Raw genomic sequence first — 14,854 nt, forward strand, 5'->3', positions numbered from 1 at the left:
TATAAATACCAGGGCTCTGGCTGTGGCTTGGAGGAGCTGCAGGGCTGAGCAGAGAGAGAGAGGAAGCAGGCTGGTTGGAAGGGGTTGTGTAAGTTGCAACTTTCTGTTTGCCAATATTTGATTCTTTAAGAGTTTGGTAAATAATTTGATTTTGAGCCTGATAAAATGTTTCCGTCCTTAGGATAGAGTTTTAAAAAGGGACATGGGTAAATGAAATAAAAAGAATACAAAAAAAGAGAAGAAAAGAGTCTGGAATTGGGTGGGGTAGGTGAGGCTCTGCCTGGGGGACAAGGCAGTCCTTGCAGATTTCTGCCCTGCCTGCTAGACGGGGGTGACTCTGCAAAGAGTTGTGTTGTTTTGTAGGCGATATTGCGTGTTCAAGCTTGACTATCTCCCAGGGAAATGCAGAGTGAGAATCTCAGGAACAACCAGACGCTGGGTTTGAGGGAATCAAGACAGGTGTGGCCGTTCTGCAGGGCTGTGGAAATGCCCAGGGGTACTGTGAGAGGTTGCGGAAAACACCACACAGGACAACACAAGACCTGCTGTGGGGGGGTGGGGGGGAGCAGGGTGTGTTTACTGTGTGGAAGAGGTTGTCCTTGATGAAATGCAGGGTTTTGCAGTGTACAAGGTGAGCGGGTACTTTCAGGTGAACAAGGAATGGCCCTCAGAGGCCAACCCGGAGTTCAGGGAAAAAGTTTCTGCATATTTTGCCTTTCAGTGGGGGAATTTAAAACAGGCGTAAGTCTGCATGTGGTAAAAAAATCTTGTTTGGTGATTGAAAAGTGGTGGGATTAGTGAAATTGACAGTTACTTTAAATAGTTTCCAGTATTTTCAGCAGAGTTATCTTCATTATTTTAACATAGCTATCTGATAGCTGTGATAATCAAATGTTTATTATGCAGAAATGATCTTAAGAAAATAAAGTTGGGCAGCCTTTTGATTATACAATAGAAAAAGTTTGTGTGAACTGTGTAAGCCACTTCCCTCGGCCAATGGCTTTATGTCTTTTTTCATCAAAAAACTAAATGAGGCAAATAAGGGAAAGTCTTTTCATTTATCTTTACTATTTAGCCTCTTGAGAGGATACGTATATGGTGAAGTGATGAATTCACCAAGTGGCGAATTTATGCTGAAGATTCTATAGCTGCTGAAATTATGTTCTAGAAAGTAGGGGCTCGTCCTCCATTCTAGTAAGAAACAAAACAACTGGAAATACTTTGATGTTCTCTTTGCCTTGCTCAGGCATAAACCAGTAAAACCCTGGCTTCTATAGCTGTTAATGGATTTAGCAGAACTGGTTTGAATCCAGTCTCTTTTGTGACGCACACCTGTGTGGACTTGGGCCAGAAGCTGAACTCGCTCTCAGTTGTGGTTTCCGGAGTTGCAGAAGGCGGGGGTGATGGTCCCGCAGTGGTAAGGATCAACTGGCAGGCTATGGGGAGGTGCTTAGCACCACCCTGTCCAGTTCGGTAAATGCTCAATGAGTGGTGGCTATCATAGGGCAATTGTGCCATCAGTAGAAATAACATCTTGAAGAAATCTCCTAGATTTAGTCCAGATGCGGCCTCTATTTTTAAATAGTAGAATCTTAAAAATATTAGAATAGTTGGGATGGACTTAGTAAATCATTTAATTTCCCTTTTAGTTAGGCTCTTATCAAGATATCCTATACAGGTAGGAATTTTGTGCTGTTAAATGACGTGAAAGATAGGGTTTTGTTTTTGTTTTTTTAAAGATTTTTATTTATTTATTTGACAAAGAGACAGAGACCACAAGTAGGCAGAGAGGCAGGCAGAGAGAGAGAGTGGGAAGCAGGCTTCCTGCTGAGGAGAGAGCCTGATGCGGGGCTGGATCCCAGGACCCTGAGATCATGATCTGAGCTGAAGGCAGAGGCTTAACCTACTGAGCCACCCAGGCGCCCCAGATAGTCAGGTTTTTAAAAATTCTGTCCACACCTACCAGTGCACCAGAGCCCCACTCAATCTGGTTCTAGTCTTGCTATACGCATCTTAATTCTGGGCTCACTCTGGGTAACAGATCATTAGCTGCCCACCTTCTTTCCCTCCCCTGTGTCCCCCAAAGTACTTTTACTTTCTTATCCCAGATTAGCGCCTGAAAGTGTGCCAAACTCCCAGTTCTAGAATGTTGTCTCTCCATGGACTTTTATATCAGATAAGCCTGTTCCTAGGTAGATTTTTTTCTTTTTCTGCTCTTCTCTGCTGAATGAGTTCCTATTTTTGCTACGTCTCTACAGATCCCTTGTTTTATGTGTACCTCACTGCTGGGAGAGTTAGCCTTAGTTTGGGGATATTTCTGTTCAGATACTGAACTTTTCTACTCAGAGGAGGGCATCATTTTACCCAAGAGCATGCCATCTAGTCACAGAAACTTCCTGAAAGTCATGGTGGCCAATACATAGGCAGAGTTTAATTGCAGTGAGTTTGGAGTGGTAGAGGGACAGTGATTTGTGGTGTATCTCCTTGGTCAGAGTTTTTTCTTTGGTCATAATTACCTCAGATGTGGTAGTAACAAGTTGGGAGGCGGTTTTATACTTGAAAAGATTCAAACCCTTTATTGTTAACTAGAGCTAGACTTTAAATAGAGTAAGAGGAACAAAAGAGTCATACCCAGGAGACTTAGAAATGCAGAATGCTTGAACTGCGGAGCAAAGGGCCCCACCTGAGCCACCTTCGGGGTGGCAAATTGCTCTTACTGCCACCTCCTTTCTTCCTGGGTTCTCTTTCTGTGCGGGCTCTTTTCCCTTCTGTGCAGAATCCCCTTACCCTTTTCCTTTCTTAGATTGGTAGGGGATAGAAAGCGGCAGTCAGAACTTGCATCTCCAAGCTCTTATTTATTTGAGAGAGAGAGAGAGAGAGAGAGAGTGAGTGTGTGTGTGTGTGAGAGAGAGAGACACACACGAGATGGGGGAGGGGCAGAGGGAGAAGCGGAGTCTCTGCTGATGCGGGCCTCCATCCTTGGACCCCGGATCATGACCTGAGCCAAAGGCAGACCCTTAACCCACTTAACCGGCTGAGCCACCCAGGCACCCTGCATCTCAAAAAATCTTGTTTGCAGAATGTTACTTGGTTATAGAGGCCACAGTCTCAAAATTTTTCTCAACTTTTATCTTCTAGACAAGTAGTTGGCTGCCTGTTGAGGCGGGTCTCCACAGCATTACTATCGTTTCTGGCCAAGCCAGGTGGTGCAGATGCTTGGACCTCTCCCCTGCCTCTGGCTGATTTTTTAACCCCTTCTGGGTGGGAAGATTGGTGCGGGCAGGCCCAACATAATGAGCCCGAGCACACTGGAATGGAATCCCGGGCTAGCTGCTGATGGGAATGGCCCTGGCTGGATTTACAGAAATCCCTGGTTATGACTGTGAAGTCACCTGTGAAGATGACGGAAAGGTTTCCTCTGTTACAGGACAACCCCAGCAATGTGGAGAAGCCTGGGGCTTGCCCTGGCTCTCTGTCTTCTCCCAGGGGGAGGAACAGAGAGCCAGGGACAAAGCCCCTTTTGTAAGCAACCTCCAGCGTGGAGCGTAGGAGATCAGAATCCAATGCTGAACTCAAGTGGTTCAGTGACAGTGGTGGCCCTTCTTCAAGCCAGCTGATACCTGTGCATTCTGCAGGCGTCCAGGTGAGTGTCGTTCTGAGCTCCAGGACTTCTCAAGGGGAAAGCTATTGAACACGTACATACATACATAAAAGAAACATAGAAATGGAAAAGATGTGTTCATTAAATCACATCTTTAGAAAAACTATACATGTTTGCCTAAAACATCTTAGAAGAAAGTATGCTAGGAGGATATATACCAGAACATTTATAGTGGTTTTCCTGGGATTATAGAAAAATTTTCTTCATTTTATGGACCCATAGTCTATAATGTCTTACTAAATATATATTACTTCTGTAATGAAATGTTCTAGAATGTAATCCTGCAAATGTGTTAGTTATTTTGATAGAGGAAGCAAATGCGAGTGCTTTGCAGGAGTAGAATCAACACTAGACTTGCCATCAAATGTCCTGTGTCATCTCACAAATACATATATGTATATATAAATTATATGTATAACAAATATATTTGTTAGGCTCTTCAGTAAGTATTTATTGGGTAGAATTCTCTGTCAAATGGATTAAAAAATGTACACTTTGTAAGATTAATTTGAGGACCAGATGAGTTACTGCTTGTGCAGTCTTTAGCATGAGGTTTTAACTTAGCACAAGTATTCAATAAATAATTGAAAAAACTTAAGTTTTCGTTTTTTACAACAATATGAAGAAGAGATAAAAGTAAAACATAGCAAAAGAGTTTCATGTAAAAAGTAGTGAGGAGAGAGAAGTCACTAATAAATGAGATTATTCCTTTTTTGCATTTTTCCCAAATATTTCAGATTGGAAGACCTGCGAGTAAAACTGGAAAAAGAAGGATATTTGAACATCTCTTATGTTGTTGTTAATCATCAAGGACTTTCTTCTCAATTACAATATATGAATCTTAAAAGTAAGGTTTCAGAGCATATTCCTGTTTATCAACAAGAAGAAAACCAAACAGATGTCTGGACACTCTTAAATGGGAAAAAGGATGACTTCCTCATATATGACAGGTGTGTATGACACACACCACACACACCAAATTAAAACATAACCTGCTTTGTATTTAATTTTAGAGTGATTTAAAATAAGACATCTTCTTTTGTTTTTATTACCAGATACTCAGAGTGAACACATTAAAATGTTTGGTTTTAATGTTTTTGAAATGACTTTCTTTTGTGCAAAAGAATACACCATCCTAATAGGGAAACACAGAAAATTGACTATACGCCAGCCGACCCCCCCCAAGATTAGCATTCTGAAAAAGAAGGAACAATTTGCATATCATGGACAATTCTAACCTGAGAATTTTGCAGATGAGTAACTATACTTTGCAGACCTCTTATTATCTCTGATCTGATTAATAGTTTATAGTTTAGAAATTCAGGTATGTCCCTCTTAAAGTATGTTAATCATTTAAGTCTAATCTGCATAAATCTATAAAGTATGTTAATCATTTAGGTCTAATCTGCATAAATCTTCTTTTGAACCCTTGAATGAATAAAACATTTGTATTTTGAGGGAACCTAGATGCTTACATTATTTGATATGACCAACATGACTAGTTGATGCTGTTTTCTTTGGACTCTCAGAAATGGTGAGCCAGACTCTGTTTAGGCCTAAGCCTTACTTTATCTTACTCTAAATATTTTTTTTATTGTGTTATTTTAGTCACCATAATACTCCAAATATTTTTAATATTATGTATTCTTTTCGGACTACAAACTTCTAGTTTAGATAGTTACAAAGTGTAGTTCTTTGATATACACACAATGTTATATATCCTGGGTAAAATGTGGGCAAGAAGGACATTTCAACTCCACCATTTCTGAGAATACCAAGTATTGTAATTCCATTTCTTTCATTATGCTGAAATTTTTGTTGTATCAGAGAGATATATATATATATGTATTATGTATTTTAAAGATTTTATCTATTTATTTGACAGAGAGAGAGATCACAAGTAGGCAGAACAGCAGGCAGAGAGAGGGGGAAGGAGGCTCCCCCCCACCCCCCGAGCAGAGACCCGATGTGAGGCTCAATCTGAGGACCCTGAGATCATGACCTGAGCTGAAGGCAGAGGCTTAACCCACTGAGCCACCCAGCCACCCCTGCATGAGATATATTTTTTAAATAAATGGGCTACTTGCTAAGAAATGAGGATCTTTTTTGTTACGCTGTAAATTTTTTTGTTGTGTGGAATTTGTGCTGCCATAGTAGTTATGAAAACCTCATGTGATTTGCAGAGCCCAGTTTATAATAAGTCAATGGTTTGGGCATTGGTAGAATTCATGTGTCTTACCAAACTGTATTTGACCAAGTCATAGTGACTAAACTTAATGTAGTTTTGATATTATTAATGGTGGCTTATCTATAACATTTGGAAATGCTTTTATTAGATTCACTGTATCCTTGCTGTGACCTAAGGTGGTATTCAGTGCCAGGGAGCTCATCTGAGACCCCATTCAAGGAAATTTACTGAAGTTGTGAATGGATGGGTCTTTGTTATAAGACCATTAAGCCAACAATACATGTCCCAAACTGCTTATATACGATCACCATACACAAACTATTGTAATGATACTGTGTTTGTCCTTTTTTTCAGATGTGGCCGTCTTGTATACCATCTTGGTTTGCCTTATTCCTTCCTAACTTTCCCATATGTAGAAGAAGCCATTAAGATTGCTTACTGTGAAGAGAAATGTGGAAACTGCTCTCTCACGGTACTTTATTTTTCTCAATTATTTTTACTGGGAGAAAAGAGAAAATCTTTTAGGAGCTATCTAAATTGTTTCAAGACAATTAGCTAATCAATGTTTCTGTTGGCTATATTAAAAATAGACAACAGTAATTTCTATAATTACACACTCCTTCTATTATGTAACATGTACTGTAAGACATTTTTTCAAGATCCGTATTCCTGCTTTTATCTAGGAGTTTTGAAAACAAAAATAAGCATAGATCACATATTTCAAATGCCACCAAATGATATTGCATGTGTTCAAAGTACTCAAAGAATTCAGCCAACATAAAATAACATTATTGTAATATCCTGAATGTGTTCACATAAGAGCATACTGATAGCAAAGCTAATTCATGGCATGACCTGAAATGGACTTGGGATCCAGACAGCTACTTAATTTGTCAAGGATCAGCTTTCCCATGAAGCCCTTACACTGTCTGCCCATTCTGTAGCCAGAATCACCATATTTATTTCACAACAGAATAGATTTTCTACTCATTACTGATATTTCTCTTCTAACAACTATGAGAATATTCCTTCCTTGTTATAAGAAGCTCTCTATTTAAATATGGTTTATGAAAAGATACTTAAGGAATTGATTTTAATTCATACTAACTAGGACCCCTCCCCCATGTTGAAAAGGAAAATAATTCCAAATAGTTTTCCTTAATAGGGAAAATTGGAAAAATTTAAACTCAGGTTTAAACATAATTCCTTTTTTTTTTTCAATTTCAAATGCTATATATATATATATATATATTTTAATTCGTTTATTTGTTTATTTACAGCATAACAGTGTTCATTGTTTTGGCATCACACCCAGTGCTCCATGCAGTACGTGCCCTCCCTATTACCCACCACCTGGTTCCTCAATCTCCCCCCGCCCCCCCCCCCCCCGCCCCTTCAAAACCCTCTGGTTGTTTTTCAGAGTCCATAGTCTCTCATGGTTCATCTCCCTTTCCAGTTTCCCTCAACTCCCTCTCCTCTCCATCTCCCCATGTCCTCCATGTTATTTGTTATGCTCCACAAATAAGTGAGACCATATGATACTTGACTCTCTCTGCTTGACTTATTTCGCTCAGCATAATCTCTTCCAGTCCTTTCCATGTTGCTACAAAAGTTGGATAATTCCTTTTTTAAAAAAGGATTTTATTTATTTGTTTGATAGAGATCACAAGTGTGAAAAGTGATAGGCAGAAGGAGAGGGAGAAGCAGGCTCCCCACTGAACAGAGAGCCCAACGCTGGGCTCAGAGGTTAAAGGCAGACACTTAACTATTGAGTCACCCAGGCACCCCTAAAAATAATTCTTTTAGATCTTTTCATATGTAAAGAAAGCCACCTCAATTTTTAATGAACTATTTAATTAACTAATTTAGTTGTTATGAAGCACAACCGGTTAATTACGTTAGTTATATAATTTTCACATTTTAATCTTCATTATAATCCTATGAAGCTTATTCTACTGCTTTTTAGAGACGGCGAGACTGAGATAATGCACATAAAGTATTAACTCAATGTCTGACTTCTAAGTGCTTAATAAATGCTAGCTACATTGATTCCTCATATTCTGGGATTATTTTAGTATTTTGCATTTTTGCAAGTGCCTAATAGTTACAAATATACCCAGTTATATTTAAATAAAGGCAGAAACAGTTCCCATAAATGCTTAAAATGTATGAGCCACCTGGAAATAGGAATAATATCCATATATATCTGATATGCCAAAGCAAATTGAACTTCTCCTATTTCATTGTATCCTAGATGCCATCAATTAAATGACACATTATTTTATGTGCTATTTTAAAAAACGCTGTCAAAGTAGGACGCAATGTTGTAACACTATCAACAGTAGGATGTAAACTGATTTTAAAGACATTAAAATGTGAAAAAATATATTGTAGGATCGATAAAATATAGTTATTGGTTTTTTGAAATTAGACTGCTGCTACCAGTCTTTGAACATTTAGAACACTATGTGGTATATTTTAAACATTTATCAAATTGTTACTAAGTTTGTCAAATTGTTTATAGTATTAAATTCTCAAAAGTGAAGGAAATAGTCAAAACTAAAAGGCACCCTATGAAATGGGAGAAGATACTTGCAAATGACATCTCTGATAAAGGGTTAGTATCCAAAATATACAAAAAAAAACTTCTAAAACTCAACATCAAATAACCCTAATAATCTAATTAAAAATGGGGCAGAACACATGACTAGACATTTTTCCAAAGAAGACATAGAAGAGGGCAAACAGACCCATGAAGAGATGTTCATCATCATGGATCATCAGGGAAATACAAAAACTGTAGTGAGATACCACTTCGCACCTTTCAGAAAGGCTGAAATCAATAACACAAGAAACAACAGGTGTTGGCGAGGATGTGGAGAAAGGGGAACCCTCTTACGCTGTTGGTGGGAATGCAAACTGGTGCAGCCACTCTAGAAAACAGTATGGAAAAAAAAAAGAAAGAAAGAAAACAACATGGAGGTTCCTCAGAAAGTTAAAAATAGAGCTACCGGGACGCCTGGGTGGCTCAGTGGGTTAAGCTGCTGCCTTCAGCTCGGGTCATGATCCCAGGATCCTGGGATCGAGTCCCGCATGGTCTCCTTGCTCGGCAGGGAGCCTGCTTCTCTCTCCACCTCTGCCTGCCTGTGTGCTCTCTCTCCTTCTCTCTGATAAATAAAATAAAATATTAAAAAAAAAAATAGAGCTACCCTATGATCCAGGAATTGCACTAGTGGGTATTTACCCAAAGAATACAAAAATACTAATTTAAGAGGATACATGTACCCTTCTGTTTATGGCAGCATTATCTACAATAACCAAATTATGGAAACAGCCCAAGTGTCTATTGATTGATGAATGGATAAGGAATATATGTGTGTACACACACAAACACACACACTGGAATATTACTCAGCCAGAAAAAGAATGAAATCTTGCCATTTGCAATGGTGGGGATAGAGCTAGAGAGTATTATGCTAAGTGAAATAGTCAGAGAAAGACAAATACTGTATGATTTTACTCTTATGTGGAATTTAAAAAACAGAACGAATATGGGGGGAAAAAAGAAGCAAACCAAGAAACAGATCCTTAATTATAGAGAACAAACTCAGGGTTGCTGGAGGGGAGGGGGGAGGTGGGAGGGAGGGATGGGTTAAACAAGTGATAGGCATTAAGGAAGGCACTTGTGATGAGCACTAGGTGTTACATGTAAGTGATGAATCACTAAATTCTGCACCTGGAACTAATATTGTACTGAATGTTAACTATCTGGAAATTAGTAAAAATTTGGAAATTTAAAAAATAGAAATAAAATAAACAAAGCAAAAAAAAAGAAATGAACAAATGAGCTGGGGGGGAAAAAGAGGGGCAGGGTGGCAAACCAAGAACCAGAAACAGACTCTTAACTACAGAGAACAAACTGATGGTTACTGGGGGCATGGGGTGGGGGGGGGATGGGAGGGGGAAATGGGTGAAACAGGTGATGGGGATTAAGGCGTGCACCTGTTGTGATGAGCACCAGGTGTTGAATGGAAGTGCTGCATCACTATATTGTACACCTGAACCTAATATTACATTGTATGTTAACTAACTGGAATTTGAATACAAACTTTAAAAATTTTCATTGAATTCTCAAAAGTACCATTTAATAGTTGTATGCAAAAATCCAGTGGAATTTTTAACTTTTCAAAAACAGTGAACACTTAGAAGATCAGTGTGAGAGACCAAAGACTCACTAACTGTGCTTACAGATCACTTTAGGTAAAAGTTTCGTATGACGCCGCTCTATCTGTAAGCTTTGAGCCTATGATTTGTGGGCACACAAAAGAACAAAAGAATAAAAAGACTTGCAGCAAATTAACTAGATTGATGCAGAATGGAATCTCTTGCTCAGTGGAAGATTGGCAGGCTTTGCTCCTTGCCCCCCCACAGCCTGACAGGAGGGACATAGTAACAAAAGTAGTGAAGTTCAAAACATTTCCTGGTGTAAGTTGAGGCATGAAAAATGACTCATTTCGAGCAGAATTTATTGGCATTTTTGAGTTATCAGAAATTAGTTTGCTTCAGAATATAGCACTGTATTTGAGTAGAATAGTAAATTGACACAGGTGTGAAAGTTTCCATGTAGTTCAGCTGCTTCTAAGATTTGATATTTGTTTGACTTTACTGCAATCAGTGTTAAGTTTTTTTAACCAGTTAATCTAGTTTTCCTTCTGCAGATGTAAGTAAGGTCATTTGCTTTCTTTTTAAGCCTTATCTATCTCTTAATTCTTCAGAATTCTTTTTTTTTTTAAGATTTTATTTCTTGATTTGACAGAGAGAGAGAGATCACAAGTAGGCAGAGAGAGAGGAGGAAGCAGATTCCCAAGTGAGCAGAGATCCCAGGACCCTGAGATCATGACCTGATCTGAAGGCAGAAGCCACCCAGGCACCCCTCTCCTTCAGAATTCTTAAAAATTTGGGAAATGGTCTTGATAAGGAAAATTTGAATTCTGCTGTTGATTTAACCAGTATAGAAGCTTAGGTGAACTGTTGAATTTTAATTGGCTTATGCTGTATTTTACCTATTTGCAAAACATTAATGTTAATTCCCTTGTAAGAAGCTTGGGGAATCTTTGATTAAATGCAGACTTTGTACAAGAAGCAGTTTGTAATTAGGTGTGATAGAAAGCAAATATTAATAAGTCTAGGTGTTGAAACCGATTTCAGATTTTTATCTCATTAATATAATGCTAGAAAAACAAAGCCAGTTCAATCCTAATTAACTGGCTTGAATGTTACATATTTTAGCTCTGCAAATCATTTTTTGTGCACTCTTGCTAAATCTTTACATTTGTTGATCAGTGATTGTAAATTTGTTCTAGACCCTGGAAGCTAAAGACTTCTGTGAAACGGTATCTTCGCCTACTGTGGGAAACACAACGGAGGCTCCCCAACCACACCACCGTCACCACCACCGTCACCATCACAAGCACGGGCACCAGCAGCATGGGAACAAGGAGCTTTCGGAGACTCGGCGACCAGAAGCCCCAGATGAGGCTGAGTATCCGGCTCCTCAAGGCCTTCATCAGCACCGTAAACACAAGACCCACCAAAGACAGGGCCACCCAGAGAACTGAGATCTGCCAGTGGGAAGTGAAGGTTTACAACTTTCTGTCCCACAAAAGCAGCTCTGACGAAAGGGTTGTATAAATCAGTTACTCTGCACATTGCCTAAAGATTCAGGGTTGGCCCCCAGCAGCTGATGCTGACATTGCCGACATCTGATATTTGAAAAAACAGGGTCTGCAATCACCTGACAATGTAAAGAGACCCTCCCCTCTTTATGCAGCTGACAGGGACTTTGGGCAGAGGAGAATGTCATTGAATCTTGACAGTGACGTTTGCCTCCAGCTGCCTGACAAGTAAGTCAGCAGCTTCAGCCCACAGAAGCCAGCAGCAATTGAAGCTGAAAAAATAAGGCCAAAATGTGAAAATGACCTTCATACTAAATAGTTAAATAAGACATACTCCCCAGGTAGATCTGGACAATTTCATTTCCAGCATTTTATAAGCTATCTCTTTAATACTGATCCAAAAATAAGAATTGGATTTGTACAAACACAGAGAAATCTATTACATTGGCTTCCAAATTTTACAATTTAAATCAAAGAAATTTTGACCCAAACCATGTTTTCTTTATTTTATTATAAAGGTGATTGCAGCATTTGGTTAATATGTTTTTCTTTTTCTTTTTCCAGCATTCTACTTGCTTTAATGAGAACAGAGACATAAACTATGACCTAGGGGTTTCTGTTGGATAGTTAGCAATTTAGAATGGAAAAGGAACAACAAAGACATGTTTTCCATTTTTTTCTTTACTTATTTCTCAAAAAAATATTATCTTAGTCTTTTTAATCTTATGTTTTTAATTGATTAAACCTTTAAAGAACTCAGTGAATTTGTCTTTTAAGTTCCAGAAATACTGACACATGAACATTTTGCTAGGACTACATTTTAAATATCTACTTACACTTTGTATATCTAAGAGTCTTGATTTTCACTATCACGTATGAAATGAAGCCCCTATATCTTATCTTCTTTATCTAGCATATCATACTCTTAAATTTGAGATAGTCTGTCTTGAGAGTTGTAATGGAAAAGATAAAAGAATGTTGTCTGTCTCTTGATTGTTTCGAAAGTATTTCCATAGTCAATGATGGTTCAATAGGTAAACTAAGGCCTATAAACCTGAACTCCTTTATGGTTAATACTGTTAAGCAAGAATGTAGTACACGATCAGCCAGATGTGGATTTGTTTAAATAAACTCAATTTAAAAAGTGTGAACTCTCCTTTTTCTTTGTTATTATTTGGACAGTATGTTCTATTAATGATAGAAGTAAATTTTCACTGCTTTTAAAGAAATTAGGTAGCAACTAATGAATTTACTCTCCTACTCAAAACCGTCTACGCTTAAGGTAAGAACCTTTGCTGCCAGTAGGTTTAAGTTCAGAATCTTTGTTAAGGGAGAGACGTTGCTCTAAATCATGAATGGTATTATGAAGAACTGCAATCTCCTTGTTTTTTTCTTCTTGAAGATGTTGAAGCTTCTAAATAAAGCAGAATGAAATTTGTTACTGCAATTCAGAAATAGGAAGATTAAATACAAGAAACAATAAAAAAACAGTAAAAACTGCATTTCTGGCTTAAGTAGGTATTTTTAAAGACAGCTTATTTTGAAAGGTTTATAATTTTATCTTTAGGAGGCTTATGGGGTAAAAGGGGAATGAGGGTACCAAAATATGTATTAGCATCATTTGTTCTAGTTTATTCCCTTCTCCCTATATAGCTTGAAGTTATAAACCATAAAGGAGGAGTTGAAAAAGAAACCTATTATCTGAGTGCCTAAATAATTTCAGAATAGTATGTTACCCCTAGTTCAGAATATATTACAGAATTCCTTAGATGGCCCAAAGAGTCAAAGACTTCTGTCATGTTTTAATTTACTGCTAAGATTTATAATTTTAAATTAAAGGTGACTTTTAAAGTTTTATCTATTTTACAGAGAGAGAGCACTCAGTGGGGAGGGGCAAGAGAAGGGAGCCGGGAGAGAGAATGTCTCAAGCATTTTCTATGCTGAGCACATGGCCCAATGCAGGGCTCAATCTCCTGACCCTGAAATCATGACTTGAGTTGAAACCAATAGTCTGATGCTTAACTGAGCCCCCCAGGCACCCCAAATTGAAAGTGACTTCTAAAGATTATTCAAAACCCAAGATCTTCCTGATTGTATGATATATTTTAAGAAAAACTTAAATATATTGCTAGTAAATACTAGATAACTTTTATAGAAACACACTAAGAGAATGTATTCTTAAGAAATAGCTATGGAAGAAAATCTCACATACCCTTCTGTAGATACTCTGTGGCAAAACAGTAGAATCTGGATATGATTTTGATTTAGTTTGAACTCTTGCTAGTTTGGCATCAAACTGAATCAAGTTTAAAAAGAAATTATTGAGAACATTCTAGCTAAACAACTAAAACAATGACTTCTATAAATATAAGCATAATTCATTATATTTTTAACATAATCTGTGATTTAAGTATATTCTCTGTATAACACAAGATAGAGAAGTCTTCCTTTAAAGAAACAATTTTTAAGAAAGAGCAAAGAACACCCTAACAAGATTAACCTTGCTGTGTGTTAAATTACCTGGAAAGCTTTTTAAAAGTACCAAATGCCTGAGCAGTACCTTAGAGATTCTGGGATAGAGTCAGCATAATCTTTTCGTTAAGACATTAGGTAGGAATCTAGATAACCAGGATTAGGAATCTGGCTAACAGAAAGATGGATAAAAATGTTTTCATGTTACCATGAATGTCCTTTAGAAAAAATACTGTAGTCAACAGTTGTGGGATTAAAAACTCATATTACCCTTCTGTAAAATCTTTGAGGCTGAGTAGTAGAATTTGGATATAATTTTAGTTTGAACTCTTACTGGTTTGACATTAAATTGAGTCAGGTTTAAAAATTCTCATAAGTCATTCTTATAGGTCATATTTTTTTGCAAAATCTCCCCCCACCTTTTTTTTTTTTTTTAAGATTTTACTTAATTTGTCAGAGAGAGAGAGAGAGCGAGAGCAAGAGAGCATGTGAGAGCAAAAATCCAGTGGCAAATGGCAGGCAGAGGGAAAAGGAGCTCCCTACTGAGCAGGGAGCCCATTGCAGGATTTGATCCCAGGACCTGGGATCATGACCTGAGCTGAAGGCAGATTCTTAACTGACTGAGCTGGCCAGGTATTCCACAAAGCCTTCCCTTGTAATTCTTCCCTTCACGTTGAGTTCAGTGTAGCCACTTCGTGGTCGAAAAACAAACTCAGTGAGATTGTGTTCTGGTTTAGGGAGGTAAATGGATAGCTATGATGAAGGTGAATGACAAAAAGTTCTGTATTTCAGTGTAAACAACAGACTTGGGCTAGACTAGTGACAGGGCACAGATGTCAAAGAGAATGCACATTTCAG

The 14,854-nt window shown here is 38.1% G+C and overlaps 2 protein-coding genes across 3 annotated transcripts in view; one reads left to right on the forward strand and one right to left on the reverse strand.

The window, feature by feature from the left end:
* Positions 1-12,675, forward strand: LOC123938237 (selenoprotein P). 2 transcript variants are annotated; one of them, XM_045999420.1, is made up of 5 exons: positions 1-88; positions 3,428-3,643; positions 4,399-4,611; positions 6,204-6,321; positions 11,213-12,675. In XM_045999420.1, the coding sequence occupies exons 2-5, from the start codon at positions 3,441-3,443 to the stop codon at positions 11,837-11,839; spliced, it is 1,161 nt and encodes a 386-aa protein (XP_045855376.1). In that variant the 5' UTR covers positions 1-88; positions 3,428-3,440; the 3' UTR covers positions 11,840-12,675. The 2 variants fall into 2 exon arrangements, with proteins under 2 accessions (XP_045855376.1, XP_045855377.1); XM_045999421.1 differs by having other exon boundaries at positions 11,213-11,848.
* The window catches only part of CCDC152 (coiled-coil domain containing 152), a 26,806-nt gene continuing 24,031 nt past the window's right edge, over positions 12,080-14,854 (reverse strand). Inside the window, exons 7-8 of the mRNA XM_045999422.1 lie at positions 13,737-13,820; positions 12,080-12,938 (exon numbers count right to left, since the gene is read on the reverse strand). Of these exons, the coding sequence (XP_045855378.1) occupies positions 12,786-12,938; positions 13,737-13,820 (237 nt within the window). The 3' untranslated portion in view covers positions 12,080-12,785. The remainder of the gene's footprint in view (positions 12,939-13,736; positions 13,821-14,854) is intronic.

This window comes from Meles meles, chromosome 3 (genome assembly GCF_922984935.1).
Source record: "Meles meles chromosome 3, mMelMel3.1 paternal haplotype, whole genome shotgun sequence".
NCBI lineage: Eukaryota > Metazoa > Chordata > Mammalia > Carnivora > Mustelidae > Meles > Meles meles.